The sequence below is a fragment of the Nothobranchius furzeri genome, chromosome 17 (genome assembly GCF_043380555.1).
Source record: "Nothobranchius furzeri strain GRZ-AD chromosome 17, NfurGRZ-RIMD1, whole genome shotgun sequence".
Lineage (NCBI taxonomy): Eukaryota > Metazoa > Chordata > Actinopteri > Cyprinodontiformes > Nothobranchiidae > Nothobranchius > Nothobranchius furzeri.
Window position 1 is genome coordinate 30,115,851 of NC_091757.1, and position 24,083 is coordinate 30,139,933.

The 24,083-nt window shown below is 42.9% G+C and overlaps 1 protein-coding gene and 1 long non-coding RNA gene across 6 annotated transcripts in view; one reads left to right on the plus strand and one right to left on the minus strand.

The window, feature by feature from the left end:
• Positions 1 to 24,083, minus strand: part of tet3 (tet methylcytosine dioxygenase 3) — a 49,119-nt gene that overhangs the window by 17,066 nt on the left and 7,970 nt on the right. The window contains exons 1-2 of one of the 5 annotated variants that reach the window (XM_015971948.3): positions 17,813 to 17,952; positions 17,059 to 17,118 (exon numbers count right to left, since the gene is read on the minus strand). The exons of 1 other annotated variant lie outside the window; for it this stretch is intronic. Coding sequence is in view for 1 of the 4 variants with exons in the window: in XM_054731250.2 (XP_054587225.2) it covers positions 17,059 to 17,118 (60 nt within the window). In the remaining 3 variants the exon portion in view is untranslated. Of the gene's footprint in view, positions 1 to 387; positions 530 to 1,942; positions 2,062 to 17,058; positions 17,119 to 17,812; positions 17,953 to 24,083 lie in introns of those variants that run through there. 3 more of the 5 variants (XM_054731250.2, XM_015971949.3, XM_015971947.3) reach the window with 3 other exon arrangements.
• LOC139063710 (uncharacterized) lies at positions 13,232 to 16,717 on the plus strand. The gene is made up of 3 exons (XR_011517078.1): positions 13,232 to 13,363; positions 15,375 to 15,475; positions 16,515 to 16,717. It is a non-coding gene; the product is annotated as an uncharacterized lncRNA (long non-coding RNA).

The following is a 24,083-nucleotide window of genomic DNA, read 5'->3' on the forward strand; positions in this document are numbered from 1 at the left end:
AACCCAACCACACAACACCACATCTAACTGAATCTGAACTTGTCAAACCTGGAAGACCGGACAAACTGGAAGGCATTCAAACATGGCAGCCTGGATTTGGTGAGAGAGAAGGAGAGCTGTTTTAAACTGACGCTGCACAAAATTCTGGAGGGAAGAGACAAAGCACTGAAGGATAGTAGTGGTGGTGCTGAGGGGGTTAAGTGCAGCTTGTGAGTAGACAGCTGAACCTAAATCCCACATACACAACACCACCCCATCCTCCCTCTCGTCCACCTCCTTCTTCCCCCACCCCTTCCTCTGCTGCCGTGACGAGCAGGAACATGGAACAGAGACCCTGGCGTAAATTAAGCCGGCTGAGAGCTTTGAAGATCTGCAGTGCATACTTACTCCGTTCTAGATGTCCAGACCAAGCTGCCAGTCCAAAAACAGAGAAAAGAAGAGGCGACAGAGGGGAGCATTAGACTTGGTTGCTGGCACAGCAGTGCATAAGCAATCGATCCACGTTTGGTCCGATTCTTGGCTTATTCCTTCTTGTCAGTGCAGTGCACAGACACGGAAAGCACCAAAACACACATGCACATATTCACACACACTCACGCAGTCCACCGCACACACAACCCACACCTCCCCCGTCACGGAGCACACGTTTCTTATTCTCTTGGCTCTTCTTAAAGCCAAATCTTTCTGTTCTCTCCTTTTTCCTTTCTCATTATCTATGTCTGCTCCTCCCTTCCCTTTTTCAATATCCTCTTTCTTTCACTTGACTACACATGCAGTCGGCTTCTCCTCTCAGCCCCCACCTTCCCTCCCTCCATTCCCCTCCCTCTCGTGTAGACTCCCCCTCCATCTCCTCTCTCGTCAGTGTGTGCAGCGCGAGAGGCCATTATCTGAGCCACAGCGGGCACGTACAATGGAATGGAGGAGTGTGCAGTGAGCAGAAACACAGAGAGCTGTGGGGAATAGTCGCTGATAGCAGCAGCCTAGGAAACAGCTAAGTGCAGCAGAGCTCTTACCAATGAGAACACCTCGCTCTGACTCTATCCACGCCCTTCAGCGCTGCTGCATTTGATGATGTTTCATTGCAGGTTATATGTATGTTTCTTTTATCTTACCTAAAAATTGACTTTAATCACTGACCTTCTTTGCTTTTGAGGCGAAACAGAAGCTGAGTGATTAGACAATCTATAAATAAAAGCGACATTTCTTTTCTTTAAACCCACTTTAAACATCATCTGCTCTTCTTTGCTGTGATTTTGTTCATCTTCATGTCGGTGTCCAACTTCAGATGAGCTCTGTGCCAAAGCAGATGCCGCCGATAATGCCTCGTCAATCTCTATTTTCCTTCTCATCCACATTCGTATCCCTTTGCTATTTCTCACTCTAAAACAACTTTAGTCCTATACCTGTGGCTGATATCAAATCCCATAACGAGGCTATGTGCACTAGAAGGCTGGTGAGTGAGCGATAGCAGGCTTGCTAGTGGTCTTGCCGGCCCTTCCTTAAGCATCCCAAAAGGATGCAGCTGATCTGGAACGGTTCTGACTGGATGAAGCCGTGACTCAACTGATGTACGACCGTTTATCGAAACTCTACAATGAGATCTTACTCAGTTACACAGGTTAAAGGGAAAAAAAGACGGATATGAATGACATGCAACAATCAAAGAGTGAGTGGATATGGCAATGAAGAAGGAACGGGCGATGACACAACCGCGAGCAGGAGGAACAGGATGATACGGCAGTGGAGGAGAGCACAGGAGGGACGGAGAAAAGTTGTTCAGTTGTTCATCTGACTGTTATTCTGTCTGAACAGAAGATCGTCTCACAGCTAAAGGATCGGCAGCTTGTTGCCAGAAGATGTAGTCAGCCTAAAACATTTGTGTATAATAACAAAATGGAGCTCCTGTCATCCAGCCTACGATAACATACTGTTCTCTTCTCACCCGAGTTCTGCCTTAGCGCCACTGCCATTATCATTATCAGCCTCGTCATCATCGTTGGATGTCTCGTCTTTCCCACTCGCTGGCTGAAGGGCCTTGTGGTCCTCTCTTCTCTCCTACATAGCTGGATTTGTGAAAGCAGGAGGAGGAATTGGATATGGGGGGGGCATAGCCGTCTCTTCAACGTAGACCGCTGAGAGCTCCTGCGTACTATTTTTCTTTTGCACAACTGAGTGTGTGTCAGCTACACTCTGCTATGGGCAGATTAACATCACTAGACGCTCTCTGCTTCCCATATTTAGACTTTCCCTGTTTTTCTTGCTCTGTCTTGATCTCTTATTTTCTCTGGATTTTTAAATCTGCCCTGGCTCCCGCTGTCGATGAGTTCCTCTATTCTGGTTCCTGTACTCCTTCTAGCATGGCATTATCGCTCCAACACTTTCTGATGCGCTCCCTCCAAATGGGCACTGTCTGTCTCGTTGTTGCCACACGTATTCGTATCAACACACACAGATGAGCGTCAAAACCAAAGAGAAACATGGCGCAGCCGAAACTGTCAAAGGGAAGAAGAGAAGTGAGAGCTTTAGGTCATGTGACGATTGAGTACCAATAAGAGAATGGGAGAGCAGGGGAGCAAGAGAGAAAGGAAACACGTGCAGCAATGACGTAGCTGCCTTGTCAGATCAGTGTCTCCCACCAAGATGCTTGCCTCCACCACTTGGTGGGCACATCGGACATATTTCCCTATCCCCGACCACACACACCAACGGATACATGAATACACGCAAATTCCCACTCACACTCAGCTGCTGTGACGCAGTGTTCATAGCTGAAGGCTCAACTTATCCTCTGAATCACATGCTCTTAACCCACAGTTCTTCACCTTCCCAGTTCAACACAAGAGTTCCCTTTTCAGTCCTTGAATACTGGACTTTAAATCAGTATTCTGGCATTTAATAGTGAAATCATTGTGTTAAAAAACAGTTGTATGAAACCTTAAGTTAGATCAAAACATAGAAAATGAAAAATGGTTCAAGAATAAGTTATTATATAGCTTTGGGAATGAAAAAAGTCATAAACACGAAGACAGCAAACAGCTGCAGTTGGACTCAAGGAGACTTTCAGAAGTTAAACCTCACTGGAAGTCCAAGGTCCACACACTGAGACAACAGACAAAATATACCCTAATGGTCAAAAACAAACTGGGTCAGTATCCGGTAGCTAGCAGTACAGGGAGGTATTCTGATGTATTTTTACACCATTTATGATTTCCTTAAAATGACAGTGTGTATTTTCCCTGGCAATGGGGGGCAGCACATACCTAAATTCGGGGGTTTTCCTGCGTTCAAATTTGTGTGGCGGCCGCCTCCAGCTATTTTTGTGTCGCCCCAGCCTGATTTCACTCTGCCCCCAGCTATATGGATGTTATTTTAACTGCAGTTGCAGCATTGCACCACTATAGGGGCGCTGTATCAGCAGCGGTGCACCAAAAGGAGCTAAAACCGCTGCAGAAAAGGAAGATCGAAAATTTGCTTTTCTCGCTAGTTGGTACATATCTATGGTTGGTGCTATTGTAGGCTGACCATACGTCGTCTTTTCCCTGGACAAGTCCACTTTTCACTCTCTGTCCGGTGGCGTGCAGGTGGGTTTCCTACACTGATCAAAATGTCCGGTTTTTCATTCAGGAGCAGGGATCAAGTTATGGGGGGCTAGATATCTTTCAGGGAAAGATCCAGTTTCTACCTATATTACAATATTTATGGTCTCAGCGAGGATTCTGTGGAACGGAGAGGACGCAGAGCGCTGATCGTTGGTGCGCCCGCTGCGTCCGGCGCACGCTACATTCTCAAGGTGGCGCAACAAAACAGTATTATTAACACATGATCGTTCATATCTGTTTCTATTCTCTGGTATTCTGTCTTTTAATCATACGGGTGTGACGCGCTCCACTCGTCTCGTCGTGTGCTGCGGTGATTTCATCTCACTGACGCAGCATCAAAACGCGCACAAGATCCCTTTGATCTGCTCAAAAGTAACTGATGAGGTGAAAAAGTAAGAATCCAGGCAGCAGTTTTTCTAGAGTTTAGAGGAGATGCAGGAAGATGAGAGACAGACAGGACAGGAAAATAGATCAAATAAAAGCAAGAAAAACAAAGCTCGAAAGTCAAATGCAGGTAGATTTATCTCCACTACATGTTTAATAAAACAATAATTTATACACAGGTAATATTTATACATTTGATACAATTCAGATCACCTTCAAAACTCAGTCACACACCTAGGGCCGTTTCTACGCATTTTGGGGGCCAAGGCAAAATGGAACACCCCCCTTAACCCTAACCTGTAGACATGCCACCATTACATTGTTAGCAGCAGAAATTAAATGTTATTACCATTTCCAATAAAAATGCATGTTAATATAATGCATTATATTTTACTGGATATATTTATGTGTTATTTTGACTAAGATGAGTGTTATTAATACAAACCTAAAATGTTACTGAAATGTAGGTCAAATATTTCTAAATATTTTAACTATAAATATCAGATGGGAAAAAGGGAACTAAACACCAATCTAATGCATATTATTGAGCCGTTTATAATATTTTGCCTTTAAAAAGTGAGGCAGTTGAATGCACAGAGTATGCATGTGCTGGCGCATGGTCAGGATGGTACCCACCTCTGCCTCAATTTGAGCAAGGAAAAACCCTGCCTAAATCATTGCAAGCAAGCAGTATTTTGGTGTTTGAGCAAGACATTGCCAACAGATGGCCATTAGTGTCAAAAATCAATGGGAGCCCGGGCAACAAGCGAAGAGGTAAATGTGTAAAGCAACATTTATAAATGGCGCAAGTTTTATAACCATTTGTTACAAATCAGCAACTGCATTTTGTCCTCACAGGCTCCCGTAGAAGGAAACATTGCATCTAATATGAGACTGAACTATTCTGATCCAGTTGAGGTTTCAGAGTTATCAAAAATATTAGCTTCATCTAAACCTTCAACTTGCATTTTAGATCCAATCCCAAACAAATTATTTAAAGATGCATTTCCTTTGGTTACTGCTCCCATTTTAGATATAATCAATCTATACTTAGTAAATGGATATGTGCCACAGGATTTTAAGGTTGCTGTAATCAAACCTTCACTTAAGAAGCCTTCTCTGGATCCAGATGACCCAATGAATTATAGACCAATATCTAACCTTCCATTTTTATCCAAAGTCCTGGAGAAAATAGTGGCCATCCAAATACGTGAGCATTTAAACACTAATGATCTGTTTGAGGAATTTCAGTCTGGTTTTAGAGAGTATCACAGCACTGAAACTGTGTTAGTGAGAGTTACAAAAGAATTTTCTTGGCCTCAGATAAGAATCTTGTGTCTGTTCTAGTCTTGTTAGATCTCAGTGTTGCCTTTGACACAGTTGATCACAATGTTCTTTTAGAAAGGCTTTAACATGTTACAGGGATCAAAGGAACAGAGTTAGGCTGGTTTGAGTCCTACATGTCTGATAGAATTCATTTTGTAAATGTACATGACAAATCTTCTTCATACTCCAGGGTTACTTGGAGAGTACCACAGGGTTCAGTGCTTGGATCAATTCTTTTTACTACATATATGCTCCCAATTGGTAAAATCATTAGACAGCATAGGATAAACTTCCACTGTTATGCTGATGATACTCAGTTATGTTTATCCATTAACCCTGATGAACCTAATCGGTTGGGTAGATTACAGGCTTGTCTTGAAAACATAAAAAAGTGGATGACTCAAAACTTTCTGCTTTTAAATCAAGACAAGACTGAAGTTCTAATCTTTGGACCTGAAATCCAGAAATGGAAACTGCTTAGTCAATCACCTGACCTGAATGGCATTACATTAATCTCCGAGAACAAAGTAAGGAACCTTGGTGTTAACTTTGACCAGGACAAGTCATTCAAATACCATGTTAAACAGGTTTGTAGGATTTCCTTTTTCCACCTTCTGAATATTGCTAAGATTAGAAGCATCCTTTCCAGGAGTGATGCTGAAAAACTAGTTCATGCATTTATTACATCAAGACTGGATTACTGTAATTCATTACTCTCAGGAAGTCCACAGAATATAGTTAAAGTCTTCAGCGTGTCCAAAATGATGCAGCTAGAGTTCTGATCAGAATTAAAAAGAGAAATCATATCTCTCCTGTCTTAGCTTCCCTACATTGGCTGTCTGTTAAATTCAGAATAGATTTTAAGATCATCCTTCTCACATATAAAGCTCTTAATAATCAAGCTCCATCATACATCAGTGACCTGATTGTTCCATACGTTCCTAACCGAATACTTTGCTCACAGACTGCAGGTTTACTGGTGGTTTCCAGAAAATCTAAAAATAGGATGGGAGGCAGATCTTTTAGCTACCAGGCTCTCCTCTTGTGGGACCAGCTCCCAGCTTTACTCTGTGGGGCAGACACCTTGTCTAATTTTAAGACTAGGCTTAAAACATTCTATAGGCTTAGACTGCTGGAGGACACACTGACTACTTTCCACACTCTACTACGTTCTTCTACAATTGCTCTTTAACTGTATTACTTCCTGCTATTTCAGCTGTTAACTTTATTTTTTCTCTGTTTTTCTCCCCAGAAGAAGCTACAATGATGTTCTGCTGAACTGTGGTGCCCTCATGGAGGGGGCGGCCATCGGCTTGAACACTGTTGCTAACCACAAAAACATTCTCCCTCTCCTGATAATAACATTTTACTTTCTTTGACATTGAATGTTCTACTACTAGTTTACCTGTTTAATTATAGATTCACTAGGATAGATACAATATATTTATCTCTCACCAAATATAATATTTACTAATGTAAACACAAAAAAACTACTTGGTATATATGTTGTGTGTGTGTGTGTGTGTGTGTGTGTGTGTGTGTGTGTGTGTGTGTGTGTGTGTGTGTGTGTGTGTCTGCTCTGTCTTCTCGATCCTCAGTGAGTCGTGGAGGATGGCTGCTTATACTGAGCCAGGATCCTCTGAATGTTTCTTCCTGTTAAAAGGGAGTTTTCCTCTCCGCAGTCGCTAAATGCTTTCTTAGTATGAGGATTGCTGTAAAGTCACTGACACTAGTCAGTGACTTGATGCAATTTGTTGAGTAGGGATGGGGGTAAATGATTAGTTTTAAAAATTCTGCCGATTATTTTATCGAATAGTCAACTATTCTAATGACTATTCAGACGATTAATCTAATTATTATTTTTCTATTGCACAATTAATAAAAACCAGAAAATCCCAAATAAATTCCTCAAAAAAGTGATCAATTGTTACTGTAAGAGAATAAACACTACAGGCCTTCCACTATGTATAACACTGCTTTTATTGTGTTGGTTGGTTATGTTCTGGTGACATGTAAAACATGGGGGTGCAGGCTGCTGCCTGAGAGGTGGTTGGAGACGGAGTGTCTCCATGCTGCTTTGTTTTGGTCACTTATGTGTGTGAGGCGAGTGGTGTTACGACCCTTCCTGGGGAGTTTGGCTCGTGTGCAAAAAGGAAAGGACAGTAACATGGGATTTAAAAGTTTTAATTATGATCAGGTTTATTTACAACAACAACAAACATAAATCTTTCCATCCACAGGTTGGGAACAATAAAACTAATTCTGCCTGTGGGGAATTTAAACAAAAGTACAAATAACTAGGAATGTCCCACTGGGCAAAGATTACTGAGTTCTGGACCAAAATAAGGATCTCCAAACTCTAAACTGGGTGGTTAAACCAAGCTCAAGGTGATTTTTTAAAGGGGCATTATGGAAGTTTGACAGCCAAAACATTTATAGAAATAATAAATTTCTTCTTCATACATTCTCCTGCAATGCCCTGGTCCTGTAGAATGAACCCTGGCATTTTTACTGTGATTGCCTGTTTTTCTGTAAAATCACAGAAAAAGAGAGATGCTCGGGTCGAGCAGGCTGCTTCATGCGCGTTCACGCTCAGGCATAACCCGTAGCGTTTGCCATCCGTAGCTTTAGCAGCAGAGAGTGAGGCAGTGCCAACTCAGCGACTTTGTCGCTGTTCCTAACACCTAGTGATGAACCTAGCTACATTTCTAAGGACCCTTAGCTACTTTCTTCTAGATATTTCCTGCAAATTAGCAACAAAATAGCCATTTTTGCTCCCAACTGTTCTCTGAACATTGTTTCAGCTGTCATCAGGAATATAAATATTACAGATACAAAAGAATATGCTTTGGCTTACCCAGTAAGAAGGCGGTCTCCCGCGCGGAAGACCCGGGTTTGATTCTGGATGTGAACATAATTTATTTAGAATTAATTTTTTACATTAATGGTATATTTTTTTACAGTAAGATGCCCAAATTTTTATTTGAGACTCGCCGAACAGCATTGAATTCACAGATAAAAAAGATGTGGGTTCATCTTTCATTTTGGAACAATTTTTCAAGCAAGGGAAGGGCATAATCTGAGCATGCAGGAGGACTGACCCATCTTAAACCTTTGTCGGCTGTGCTGAAGAGAAATGTACAGAACCAAATTATTTATTTAATTTAGCTGCGCATTCTCCTGTCCTCTGTCCTCCGGACCACACACACACACACACACGGGACTGTCTCAGCTGTTATTTTCGTTAAGGAGTGTGCACGTACAGCATGCGCGCCACGTGCACGAGCCTACTATTGAAGCTGCCGTTATGCTTTTGGCCTGAGGGGGCAATCGTGAGCATAAAAATTCAAAACTCCGTAAAGTCCCTTTAAACTAAACCAAAAACCCACAACACTATATGTAAAAAAAGGGAGATCTACACCACAAAAAAGATGAACTCTAAACCAAAACATAACAGCTTATCCAAACGCAAGAAGCTGTTAGCGAAAATGCTAGCAGTAGCTTTACCAATGTTAAGTTCAAGTTACCAAGTTTAAATAAACCAAAAACACCCAGCAAGCAGACCAGCACGGAGGAGAGACTGCTACCACAAAAACAGCTCTCCTGATGTTTGAAAGAAGCTCCTTCATGAAGGGAGAAACTACCGGTGATTTTCTACATCTGCGGTAGAGATGAAGCAGCGCATTTGACCCCGGATGTTGTTGTCCGTTGCCGGGAGACGAAGGCGGGCAAAACAGTAATCTAGAAGCGGACGGACATTGTTCCGGATCTTCGGTATTTGGCGGAGATGTTAAAGGCGGACAAGACGGCGAACTAGAGGAGGAAAAACAGGCAGATTCCTCCTCTATTTACAAACTCCTGGGGATGCAACAAGTGGGCGTGGTGCGTCGACTACCGGATCTGACGTCGACAAATTCACAAAATCGAGCCGTCGACGCTTCGCTACAGCGCAATTGCTGGGTTCCTTATATAGGAAACTTTTTACTGATTGGCTTAATGAACTGACGTGTATTGGAATGTTTGCTATATGTGAAGTGCCTTGAGACAACTCTAGTCGTGATTTGGTGCTATATAAATAAACTTGAATTGAATTTAACTTAGATCCAGAGGCTATGTATTAGATGTATTTTAGACCCAATTTTTATGGTTATGAGTTACGAAGCCGCCAATATTTTTCAACAACTAGGAAACATTTAATTCATTTTCAACATTTCAATGGATACATCCAGAGAATAACGCTAACCAAACGTTGTCTCTTTAACTTTACTACGTATACTTTTGTGCTTACTTCTAAACATAACAAAGCCACCTCTAACTTGTCTTAAGCTGATTATCCCCATTCAAGATGGCCGTCACTTTAGGAAACACAAAAATGGTCATAATTGTGCATTTCACACAGTTACCATTTGATGTAACAGTACGGCAGAAATGCCAGGTGGTGACAAATAAAGGGAGGCTTCGCCTAATTACATGCGATTAGGCAAAATGTTTTTCTCAAGATTTAACCAAAAATGATGAAACTCCATTATTTCTAAACATGAGGTGGTTTTGTTTAAAACTCTGACACAAAAGGTGACATGAATCCATTCAAGGAATGCCAGGCTTGGCTGAATAATTAGGGTATGTAATAAATAGTAGTAATATGTACTTGTTTTAATTAAACTTTTTCTTAGTTTTAATGGAATTTTTTAGATACAGTATTCCTACACATGATTGTTTTTTCATTCAGTGATTGCATAATGAGTTGTAAAAAACACCAACACAGTTAATGACAAATAAAGTAAACTTTGTGGATCTTACCAATATTAAAACCCAACTGCACCGAGTAGAGTTGGGTTTAAATTGGACTTAATTGGATGATGTGGACAGGTTTACTCCAGTTTACTGTCCTCAGATAGCTTGTATTATGAAGTAAAGATATTCACGAAAGCCGAGGTGAGTTACTGAGAAGCTACTGACTCGCTGTCAGTAAGAGCTGAGGGTGATTCATGACCTTCTGCATGAAGAACAGGTCTCATTTCACATTGACCATGGCAACATTTCTAGTGCTTACCAGAATCTGGTTTGGCTATCTCAAGGAGCAACAGAACAGAAATGAATCAAAGTTTAACCAGAAATGGTGAGTTAATAGTTTACTCCTATTATCGTACAGCTCCTTTCCACAACGAGTTACTGTTCAACTACCATATCTAACTTTTGTCTAATACTAACCCATTTCTATATTATTTAATTAGCTTCCCCTTTGTTCCCCCTACATGACCGTAGGGCTTATAGTTGACTAGTGAAGCAGCAACAATCTCACATGGCACTTTTAGTGATAATGAAATCACACTTACTGTAAATCTGCTGTAACCTGGCATGGAGAGAAAATCAGATGCATAAGAGCTTAACTCAACTCAACTCAACTTTATTTATAAATCGCACCTTACAGGCAAAAAGATGCCACCAAGGCGCTACACAGATCAAGTAAAAACATAAAACATTACATCCAGAAAATAAAAACATTGTATCACAAGATACAGATCACAATACAGTGAGTGCACAAATCACTATAAGTAAAACTATAAAAACTAGTTAGAAAGGTTAAAAGACGGATCATAAAAGTAGGTTTTTAGCCTTGCCTTAAAAACCGCAACAGAGGTGGAGGCCCTTATGCTGAGAAGAAGCTCGTTCCAAAGCTTAGGACCTGCCACAGCAAAGGCCCTATCACCACATGTCTTTAGGCGCGATCTTGGGACCGAGAGGAGCATGAGGTTCTCCGAGCGGAGTGACCGTGCAGGGGTGTACGGTTTAAGCAGTGACACCAAGTAAGGAGGGGCCAGACTATTTAACGTTTTAACATGCATCAGAGACTCCGAATCTTCCTCCGATCATCTCACCTGACAAACTAGTCAACCTGTCATCCAAAACGCCCTCATCTCTCTCCATTCCTCTTTCTCTCCATCTCTCAGTTCTCTGCCTCATTCTGTTTCTCAGTAGCATGGAAGAAGGTTTTGGTTGTAGGAGGGATGACAGACAACAGAAGTCTTTTGCCTGGCCATGTGTGTTGAATTGAGTATGACTAAGTCTGAGTCATCTTTTCTTTTCTTCTCAGCTAAATCCCCTCACACACTAACAGAAGTTAGTTAGAAATTCAAAATTAAAATACATTTTTATTTAAGAGATTTAAATTTTAATTGTAAAATTCTAATTTAAACACAACGTGTGTGTGTGTGTGTGTGTGTGTGTGTTGACTGAATCAACAGCTATGTCATGAGGCCTGCCCCTTCACTTCCTGTCAGCTGACACCTTCCTCCACCTCTGCTCTCATCGAACAGCACACCCCCATCCCCAACCACGTTGTCCTGCAGTCAAACAGCATCAAGGTCATCTGATCCGACAGCCCTTCTGCTTCCCCTCCCCTGCTTCTTTATCTCTTCTCCAGCACACAAACGCACAACAAACAACATAAACTGCCATTTCTCCTGTGCAGGCTGAAGTAATGTTCGTGCTAATGCACAATCTGTCAACAAATGCAAAGGCAAGCTTTAAAGATTTTTCTCCACACGTGCAGCACAGCCCAGTGTGCACAGTGATGGATTGTTCACAGAGGGTCAGTGGGTTTATTAGTGGGTGGGACGAGAGGGTGAAGGGCACAGCTGGTTTAAAAATGGTAGAAGCATAACAGTGTTCAGACTGAACAAACAAGAGATATAAGTTTCTGTGACTGCTTTGCTGATTTAACCAATGAGATGGTTTGTTTTCCTCTTTTGTCTTTGCTGCTGCTCAGCCAGCCGGTATAAGGTTCAAGGTGTGTTTGGGTGTGGATAATTGAGCTGCGTTGTGTTGGGTATCCAGTCTGAGTCATATCTCCTGACATTCGGCACGTGCAAGCCAGCACGATTTTCTCAGTTGGGGAGTTTACCCTCTGAATCCCCCCGCCCCCTTCCAAAACCCTCTCACTGTGCTACTCACAAAGAGAAAGAGGGAGTTGTTTCATGGGGAGGAGAAAAAATAGAAAGGTGATGATAGGTGGGGAGGCAGTTAGGGTGGAGCAACAAATAAATTAATGAAGAGGAAGAGATGGGGGGGTTGAGAGGCAGCTCTTTGTGATTGAGGTTTGAGAAATGAAAAGAAGGAACAGAACTCAGATCAGCTCTGCTCCAAGAGGAAACGCTGGATCAGAGACAAAGAAAGATGAACCGGCAGAAGGGAAACAGATGGAGTTCAAACGCTTCAAAACAAACATACTAAGTGTACCTGTCAAGCTAATGTTGCAGCCATGATCAGACCAGTGACTTCTGATTGGGTGACGGACATTTACAGCTCACATTACACCCTGACCGACTGGCTGGACTTTGTCTTTTGAGGGACAAAAGACAAAAGTTGGTCAGAGGAAAGCCAGAAGGCACAAGAACCCTCCCTCTGAACTGTGGCTGGTAGCCAGTCTTGTCTCTTAGCTCTCAGGACTAGGGCTAAGATTAGCTTCCCATATGTTCCAGTCAGACATAGCCGGATTTAAAGGGACAAACACACCACTCTGATGTGTACACAAAAATCTTTATAATGACTCAAGTTCACAGCAGACGATGGCTCAGAGATGCATCTTCTCGTTTTGTACCATTGTACTCAGTCCAATCCTTTAATATCTGGAGGCTCTACAAGACTCATTTAAATAGACTTCAGCAATCAAGATTTTCAAGTGTGTGTTTCTATAGTGCCTGATGAAGGCTCCAACAGCTGTTGCACTGTATTACATAAAACCTGGCAGCGACTGGCAGCAGAGGGATTCAGGATTGTATAAACCAGGCACCCGATGGGAGCAGCAGAGCAGCGGAGTGAGAGTTAAAGAGCTCGAGCAACAGCTGAAAATTCCTCCCCTTTCTCCTTCCATTCATTTTTTATTAACTGCGGCACCAGGCGGCTGACGACCTCCCTCCAACGTGAAGCACAAGCTCCACCAAAGACGCCAATGACCCCATTGGTCATAACTCATTGTGCCACTCAGGATATCGATCTAGCTGCAGGACTCGTTGCAGCTTGAGTCCAGCAGGACAGATGGCGGAGAGACAGAGGTGTGCTAACTGGCAAGTTAAATGTGACACAAGTACACTTCTTGGAAAGATACAAAATGTTTATGATCACTAAACTGTTTTAATGTTATCACAGGATGTGTTGAGTGAAATGTTTTAACTGTCTGATTTTAAAAATGACATAAAATAGATCTTTAAAAGAAGTTTTCATGACCCAAAAGAACTTGACTTGTGCCGAGTGTGTGCGCAGGTCAGCAGTCAATTCAATTCAATTCAAGTTTATTTATATAGCGCCAAATCATGACAAGTGTTGTCTCAAGGCACTTCACATAATAAACATTCCAGTTCACAGTTCATTAAGCCAATCAGAAATAATGTGTCCTATATAAGGAACCCAGCAAATTGCATCAAGTCACTGACTAGTGTCAGTGACTATACAGCAATCCTCATACTAAGCAAGCATGCAGTGACAGTGGAGAGGAAAACTCCCTTTTAACAGGAAGAAACCTCCAGAGAATCCTGGCTCAGTATAAGCAGCCATCCTCCACGACTCACTGGGGATCGATAAGACAGAACAGACACACACACACACACACACACACACACACACACACACACACACACACACACACACACACACACCACACACACACACACACACACACACACACACACACACACAAACAGTCAAGGCTTGTTTTTCACTCACAGTAACAACTAACCTTCAACTTGATCATGGGCTTACAGTTTTTTTCAGTATGTCTATGGAGATATTGATACTGCGGTGTTAAGGACATAACTGATTATAAAAAGGACTGGGCATCAACTTAGAACGGTGAGGGAAAAAGCGTTAGGTCGATTATTAGTGATGCATCGATATGACATCTTTGGGCCGATACCGATATCCAATATTAAGATCACTGTTAAGGTCGATAACCGATATTTGCCGATATCGATATACTGACATCAATGCTTCTAAAACCAGCAGATTTTGTATAGAATGAAAGTTATTAAAGCTGAATTTACATTATTACATACGCACAACACACACATTTATGGTTCTGAGATGATTTCATTCACTGTTCACATGACTAAACAAATACACATCACCCCCATCAGCCTCTGAAACAGGCAAACAAATGGAGACGAGATGGAAAAAATATCGGTTGTTAATATCGGCCCAATTTTATTTTATCGAACTGATATCGATATGTTAAAAAATGACGAACATTGGCCGATACTGATATTGATGCAGATATATTGTCCATCCCTATTGATTATTACTGTCTGTAATATTTCTTGGCAATAATCATATTACCATTGGAAAGCCTGATTAGTCATCCTTATAACAGATTAACACAGCGGCACATGCCAAACTATAAAATATAACAGTATAAGGCCTCCTTTAGAAAACAGTAGTGCCGAACTGCCACAACGTCGAGCCGGCATCAGGGAGCCTTAGGTCATTTGTAAGAAGTTAGACCGTGGGGATAATGTGTCGCAATCGTGTCCATTTTCAAAGATTTCTGCGATGGTGGTTTAAAGGGGGTGTGGGAGCGGTTTCTGCGCTGCTGCAAACTTCCATTCCTCTTGGACATAACTTGTTTTTATTGCCAATAAAGCCTCACTCCTTAAGTTGTTTTGGCAAACCGCTTCTAAAGGTAGGTGGCCTTCACAGTCCCTGTGCAGGCTCTGGTGATCTGACCTCCAGCTCTAATGGAGAGGAACTCCGAGCTGTGGTGGATGGCTGCTTATACTGAGCCAGGATCCTCTGGAGGTTTCTTCCTGTTAAAAGGGAGTTTTCCTCTCAACTGTCGCTGCATGCTTGCTTAATATGAGGATTGCTGTAAAGACTGGCACTAGTCAGTGACTCGATGCAGCCTGCTGGGTTCCTTATATAGGAAACCTTTTACTAACTGGCTTAACGAACTCACCTGCATATGAATGTTTACCATGTGGAGTGCTTTGAGATGACTCTTGTCGTGATTTTGCGCTATATGAATAAACTTGAATTTAATTGAATTGAACTTATGTAACTAGTGTGTCTCAGCAGGTGGGAAACTTCACTCTGAGAGCGGAAACCTTACGGAGCAGCGAATACATCGAAAGCTTACGCTGAATGGAAGAGCTGATGTCAAACCCTCGACTTCCTGAGTCTGTACTCTGCAGCTAACCGCTTACCACACACACACACACACACACACACACACTGGAGCTGGCTAGCTGGTCATGTGATCGCACTTCAGAGCTGGGCTAAAATTAAAGCAATGATGTCATCCGACATTCGGTGTTGCCACGGAAACTAGGTCAGTGTTAACTCCTTGCTAAGGAGGACAGGGATTCCATAGCTTCACATATGAATAACAAATATTCCGTCACGCCATCGCAGCTCTGAGAGCCACCGCGCTGCTCTGCCCCATCTGAGTGTGAGCTTTATCTCCTGAATGAAAAGGAAATCCTGTGTAAGGGCGTGGAAAGAAAAGAAAAAATCATGCAAGTGCAGTCTGTCTGTCTTGTAACCTTGTTGTGGTAACCCTTTGAATATAGTTTTGTTTCCTGAACAGCAGAGAAAGCAGCTGTAAAACTGAAATGAAGCCACCTGACTCCATTTTACCTCCATCTATTCAATGTGTTTGTGTTCCATCTTGCCGAAGCGGTTATGCGGTCTTTGAAAACACTTAATGACAATGTGAAACTGCTCATTTACTCTGTCAAAATGAACGCCTTTGGCTTGTAGGGTGTACAAGGTGTTCATCGTGAAACCGGGGACATGTGAGTGTGGGAAACAGACCTCAGTGAGGAAAACACTCCACCCAGGACATAACTGGAGCTTGAGGCAGCCAAAAGGCTAACAATGTCAAAATATCACACGCAAAAGAATAATTTACAGATTAAATGATGGTGAATGTATCCGTGTCACATGTGACGCTGATGGAAAACAAAACTCAGCAAAAGGAACACCTGAAGTTTTCTGTAATTCTGCAGTGTCATGTTTGAGGGTTTTTTTCTCATTTTCCACCGTAAAGCTTCGCCGGCTCTCTGTGCTATTTTTACCTCTAATGAACATGACACAACGTGCGGAAGAACAGCATTTTTCCGCGCCCGCACACCACAGGTTACTACGCCCAGCAATCAAACGCGTACGCATGCGTGACCCACTAACTTTTACTCCCTTTACCTCATTTGACTCCAGAACCCAGGAGAAGCGGGACGGCCTCCCCTCGCTAAGTCTGTGCTCCTCCTCCCTCCTCCTTTCCCTGGTCTCTTGTATCTACACATGCCTGGCTCTGGCACCAATCAGCGGGCAGCGTGGGACGCTTTAAACCGAGGATGCCGCCACTTCTTCACCGAGGCGCCTGGCTCTGCACAACTTTGAAATAAAGTAACTCAGATGGTAAAGAGCCGGCGTGCAAGATGTTACTCTCAGTTTGGAGGAGAAATGCCTCAGGAAATCTAACGCACCTGTGTTGCATCTGAAGGTAAATGCGGGGCTAAAATAAAGAGCTTTGGCATTCGCTGTGGAGTATAGCAAACATTCAAACACACAAATCATACACAAATAACCCAAATCAATGTTGTGAACCCACATGAAAGCGAGGAACTGTGTTGATTAAGCTTGACGTGAACCATTCACAGAATGTGCCAACAGCTGAGAATGGCAGCAACATGGGCGCTCATCCAGACAGGACACTGATGACAAAAATACACACAAACACAAACTCAGTGACCTCTCTTACCTCAGCTGCTACTTCAGGGGGTCCCAAGCAGCCTCTGCTGTTTTCTTCAGAGTTTTCCACCTTAACAGCCATTCAACAGAACAAGAGAAGGGGGCAAAAGAAGGCAGAGGATGAGAGATGGGGGGGGGGGGGATTAACAATCAATAGAACAATGCGACACAGGCTAGTCCAAAGAAAATGTACCAGCTTTAGATGGAAGCTTATCAACAGCTGAATGACTCAAAAGACAACCTACACACCATCGCCTTATCATTACTGGAATCAAAAAGCAGACATGCGTGGACATCTTTGTTTGACTTGTGTTCAAACAGTGAGCAAGCATTTCCTCTGCTACTGGAACAGCGCGTGACATTCAGTTTCATCTACAAAATTATGTAATGTGTCTGTACACAGAGCTTTCAGATGTTTCACAGATCAGCACTATTGTAGCAGAGGACACGGTAACGCATGCACAAGTGTCAGTGGAGGAAGGTAGCAGAGGATGAGATGGAGAAGAAGAGCTCAGCTGATTGTTATGAAAATAATAAAATAAGCGTCTTCTTTATTTTGCACAGCGTGCCCTCCTTGTTTTCATGGCCCTGGCTGCCTTGGTGATAAACTACGTGTTTTGTCTCGAGTTGCTACCCAGTCCCGCCAACGTCCACTCACACACACACACACACACACACACACACACACACCCTCCCCCAATCTCCAACTCCACGCCCCCGCCCACCTATAAATCCTAAAATAGTCTGGTGAGAGTAATATTTACCCTCCAAGCCTCAGAGCTCCTTTGGTTCGTACTCTTCCGTCTGCTGACCGAATCCCCATCAGAGGACTCCGGCTCCTTGTCTCGTCCTCGCCCCTACCCCTCTCTCCCGTTCGTCTCTTTCTGAGTCTCCCCTCTCTTCCTTCTTGATCTCTTTCTCTCTCTCATCTGTGTTCCAGCAACTCATTCAGGAAGCCATCTTGTGTTTTTAATCTGGTTTTACATGAGCGCTCGTACGCACGTTCTCTTTCTCTCTCGTTGTGCTTGCTCTCTCTCTCTCTCTCTCTCACCCCCCTCCCTCCTGCTCATTTACCAATAGCTCTACCTCTCACACACACATACATAGGATATTTTTTGTGACCACTATTGCTCCATCCTCCCACTCGTGCGGTTTTTTTTACTCCTCTCTTCCCTCATATATGATGTTCCACTCAGCCACCCCCTCCCCCACCTCTCTTCAAACATATACTCATGAACCACAGTGTACACACACACACACACACACACACACACACACACAAATGCACAGAGCTCGCCTGAGAGACGTCACACCAGAGACAGCACACAAAGGCGACCTGTCCACCAATCAGAGGCTGGGCTGAGCTCTGCTGCTAAGGTGAAACTGAAGGGAAGCAGGCGAGGGTGTCGAGAGACATAGTAGAAAAAGGAGATTGAACTACAAAAAGAGCCTGTGTGTGTGTGTGTGTGTGAGTGTGCAGTGCCATAAAAGAAAGGCTGACATAAAGAGACAAAGTGAAGGTAGGTGGGAGGTGTATGTGCAACGGGGGGATGGGTCCTCTCTATGCTTGTCAATTATCTCCTCGAACTCGCCTTCCCTAAACAATGCCTCTGGTATGTGGTATCGCTGAGCACCATCTGTGTCAGGGCTGGCTGCAATAACTGGACTGGACTGCACAGTGGAACCCCACACACACACACACACACACGCACACATTCACACAAACCATCTCAATGAGATTTCCACCGGTTTGACAGGCAAAAAAGACAATTACGCGCCAAAGCCCACCATGCTGACTCACAGGCAGAACAAAATGCCAATGAGACTTCACACAAAAAGTCGGTGACGCAACATAAGCGAAGCTGTCTCGACAAGTCGCAGCTGTGGCTGAAACGTAAAGATGTGATCTGAGCAGAGAACACGTGGAAAACCTGCCTTGACCTTTAGACACGACACTGCCCGGCGACTCGCTCTTGGTTTTTATTCTTATAGACTACGTCAGAATGGCATACCAAACATACTTTGAAGCCCTGCATTCATACTGTTCACTCTTAGTGTGAAAAATCGTCTTCAACTTGCATCGTTCCATCATACACTGGTGCGCGCTCTTGGCATAAAAGTATAAAAGCACAGGAGAAAAAATAAAAAAGATCAGATTCCGGAGCAAACATGTTTCTCTTTTTTTCCTTAGCACAATATTTACAGATCAGATTCTCTGACATGGATGCATTAAGAAGGCAAACTGTGTGACGAACCCTTCTGTAAAGTCACGAAGGGCAGAAATCGAAGGGGAAAGCAGCTGCTGGAAGAAAAAGAGTCCGAACTAACAACAAGATAAAGTCAGTGAAAGTTCAGGCAGGCTGCTGAAGACTCGATGGAACACGGTGAAACGGAACAGTGACAGGCCGACAGACTGAAAATCGCAAAGAAGCAGGGAGCTGAAGGGTGCCACGGTGAGGCAAAGCAGCCACTAAGTGACACAGCATTTGTGGTGTCTGTCTGACGCTCTCGTATAGCACGGGAAATCCCCTCCGCTGACGTCAGACAGGCCACGTGTGTGTGATGTGTGTGTTTATGTGTGAGGAGAGGCGTGATTGTGGCGAGCTGGACAGCAAGAGGTGGCTGCTTGTCGTCTATGTGCTTTGTTGCTTTTGGGCCGGGGCGGCCATAACACTTGACCCGGTGCTACATGACACGGTTTCACAGTTCAAACCAATTCATTCTGAAAGAGGAAGTAATACATCCTGTACAGCAAATTGACTGTTTTTATCATCTTTCAACACCAATCAGGGAGTTTGGTGTTTCGTTGTAAGGAAATAAAATCAGGAGGGAAACATCAATAACACATAATCTCCATCCACTCCTAGACAATTTCAATCATTCTCGTTTGCGCTGCAATGAGTGCCGTCTGTTCAACAACAGCTTGTGGCATTTTCACACCTGGCCTGGCCCGACCTAGTCTTGTTTGCGTCGGCCTGACCCCACGAGGCCAAGATTTTTTCACACTTTTGCTTTTTCCTATACTCATACTCAACAACAGCTTAGAGTCTCACCAAACTCACAAAAAAGCACGACATCACGTAGGAATGGACAGACATCGGTTAAGGGTGCTGTGAGCTGCTTTAATCACCACCTTCTCTTGTCACAGGAGAAGTTTAGGTTGGGGTTGGTGACTATAGAAGAACTCAGCTGGGATGAGCATGTTTTCCATATTGCTTATGCACAAGGCCTAGGTGATGCACATTTGGGCAACCAAACCCACTCCCAAAAAATAAAGGAACAGCTGCTGTTTTCTGCAGGTGAATGAAACATAATTCACTCCCCAAGATGTTACTCTTAACCTTTGACAAACTTTGGAATGGCTTTGGTCAAATTCAGGGGCTGTATCCTTTCAAGGCCACATTTTAAGGCTGATTATGTCGCAGCGCTGCAATGAGTGCCGTCTAATGCTGCCTGCAGATAAACGGAGAAGGAAGTGACGCCACCATCAGCGTCAGCCTGACAAAGTTTGCATCCGCAAACGAAACGTTGCAGGTAAATAAAACCTTTCTGTGTTTTGAAAAGAACTAAAAGATGGAATTAGAATGCCATCTAAGTTCGACTGCTTCTCCAAATGTGGTCCACAAAGGTATCCTTCTTTTACAGTTTTCAGTGTAAGTATATTAAAATCTGGCAGTACAAACATGAAAAGCTGAAAGTGGTTGTGTTGTTAGGCTTTTTAATAAAATTATTGTCAAAAAACCTCAAACTGGTATTTATGGTGGGTACTGGAGGCGGAGAAGTCAAGTGGTCACACAGGACGCGCGATAGTCACATCACGCGGGACTTGAGAACAGGAAGCAGCAAGTGACTATGGTTTTTGCGTGATCAGACTTGCCGTCGCGTTTTGTTAGACTAATTCATTGACAGTGGATAAGTACGCTATTTATTGAAATATTTAAGATCAACATTATTTTAAAGTTATCAAAACTGTGGCTGGGTTTGGGCTGGCAGTTGAGTCTGTGCGCTTGAGGTAGAACTGGCACCTATCTTCAGCGCCTCGGTGCGGTGCTTCTGGGACGAGGCGCGGCGCTCCCCGTGTGCCCACTCTCATAACTATAATATAATAGCTACTATTTAAAATGGCGGTGCGATGCGTTCGCCTCCGGTGTGCCCCGTGCCTTAGAACAGCGGTGTTGAATCCTGGGTCTGGGCACTACCATCCTGAATATTTTACACACCTGGATTTTAATCAGTGGATGATTGATAAACGTCTGCAGAGCTTGATGACCTGCTGAACTAGAAGCCGACCAATACGGGTTTTTGAAGAATTTTGCTGCCGATGGCCGATATCTAAAACCGATTATTAAGGCTGAACGTTTTAGCAGCACATTGATTGTGAAAAACAACTGAACACTCACTGTGTGCAATATAAATTAAATGAGTCAATAAATCTCTTAATATTTATCCAACTTCAAATATAAAACAAACTCAAAACACTTTAAAAAACGGTGTGTTGGGGTCCTTCGGGTCCTTTCTTCAGTCTAATAGTGGTGGCAGTTGGCCACACAGGTGCCTGTTTTTTGTTGTTTTGTTTTTAATCAGCTTTTAAAAATCATTTCGGTCAATACAGAAAAAATTTTATATATCGTCCGGCCTCTCATTTCAACCACTCAATCAGTTTTGCTGGAGCAGGAAAACTCATATCTATTCGATAGTGGCCCTGGAGAACTACAGTAGGCACACCACTGGATTGCAACAATACAGATTAAGCCCCTGGGCACTTGGACTGTATGACCTGTACAAAACATTACAGCACAGCAAACTCAGCTCCATTCATCACGAAGCTGAGATAGGTCTCTGGGCCAGTCCTAAACTCCGACATGAATCTGGCTTTGCTAAAGGCTACAACCATCCTGCACAGGGGCCTCCTCAACTCACTGTGCTTTCTAAAGCTCCAGCTGCTGTAATTCAGCTTAGTTAAGCTAAATGCAAACCTGGAACTCATTACTGTTTCAAAAATAAAAAATAAAAACATAGAATACAAACACAATTCTGATTATACACTGACTGTATAATCAGCTCTTCTTGAAACAGGTAGAACATAGTTCACTCCAACACAGCTCATCTGTATGTGGTGGAGAGACTGGAGATGTTTAGTGTTTGAGAAGAGTCATGGGTGGGCAGCTGCAAGCAAGTGGTGGAGGTATATACTAATTTATGTATTCACAGAGGCACGCACAAGTCAAACATGCACCCTGTAATTACATTTACAAAGAAGACTCTGACATCAAAGGGTTATTTCGGTCATTTTGAAGTGTGTTCCTGTGTAAGATATACAAATAACTATTATCTTACTGTTGTAGATAACTTCCTGCAAACAGTGGCGGCGCCAGGGGGGCGCTACAGCAACCCCTGGATTAGTCATTGAACCCCCATAGCACCCCCAAGTAAATATCAGATTTATTTTTTTATAATTTAATTTAAATTTAACGTGTGGATGTGATAATATTTAACATACAAAACAAAACTAATCAGTAAATTATCATATAGATAGTAAAAACTTAAACCAAAACAGGAAATTGATGTTAACCTTTTACCTCATTTTCCACCTGCGAACGAGTGAAAGGTAGAGCTAGCGGTAAAATGGATCGGTTTTTGTTGCCCACATTTCCACGGGTTCAGTCAGAAACGAATGAATCTTTGGAAGTGATCTCAGACCCACAAAAACCTACGGATCCGGATGAAGATGGTCAACCCTCAACCGCCGCAGCAGTCGAGGGTTTTGCCGCTGGAAATGCTAACACTAACATTAGCTAACCTTGCAACACTATAGATGGTTTTCTGTGTGGCTGTATGTGTTTATGACTTCACGGAAAAGTCAGCGATTGTTCACATGTTTATGATGTATATTAATGATTGTTTCAGGTGTTGTTGAGGTTTTGTGCACGCATGTGTATCTGCTAGTGTTGAAGGTGTTTTAGAGAACAATAGGTACGCATGACCAGTGTTGGGAGTAACGTGGCACAAAAGTAATTAACTACTGTAATGCATTGCTTTTTGCTGTAATGTGGTAATGTAAGGCATAACAGGGAAAGAAAATGGTAATATTTACTCGGTACAATTGTCAGTAACGCGGTAATTACAACGCATTTTTAAACCCAGAATCAAGATGCGGGTTTCCTAAAAATTCAAATTGCGGGAAACCTGAAAAAATATCCAGTATCTGCATATATGACGTCATTTATGGACTCAGCTTTGCGGGCAATCTATCAGCAGAGAGGACGCAGCGGTAATGGCTCAAACACTCCAGCTGCGTCCTGCGCGCGGCCGCTGTTCATTCACAAAACCGCTCCACCAAAACAAAGTAATTCCTTTGCGATCGTTTATATCCGCCCATATTCTCTGGTACTTCATGTAATTTTCAGCTGAGTTCATAATCTGTGCGCCGGTGATTTCAACTCATTGCTGCTGGAGCGCAGCGCGAAGCTTATTTATTTATTTATTTTTTGCGTTCGGTAGATCCCTTTGGCTGATTAGTTAGAAAGTAGGAAATCTAGGAAACTGTTTTTCTGGAAGACGGAGAAAACACGCAGCATGCAGGAAGGTTAGAGAGAGAAAGGGCAGGAAGTTATTCAAAATCAAGAAAACAAAACAAAGTGCTTGAAAAGAAAAAAGTAGGTAGATTTATCCCCAATACACGTTTTTACCAGTGAAAAGCAATAATATACATAAGCATTTAATATTTATACTAGTGATAGAATCAGATCACCCCAGAAGTCAGTCCCACATCCAGGGCCGTATCAAGGCATTTGGGGACCAAGGCAAATAGGCTTGGAGCCCCTCACTCCCTGCTCAGTTAATATAAGATGGCAGCGTGCTGAGAGTACAGATTGTTGTTGCTTTCATTTAATAAACAATCATTTTAAAGCACTGTTATTATATCTGACTGTTTTTAACAGCAACCCTAGCTCAGACACCACATCACTTTCCACATATACTGTATGTCATGAGCTCACTGTGCGTCAGATTACCAGATTCCTATTGAAGTTGTTT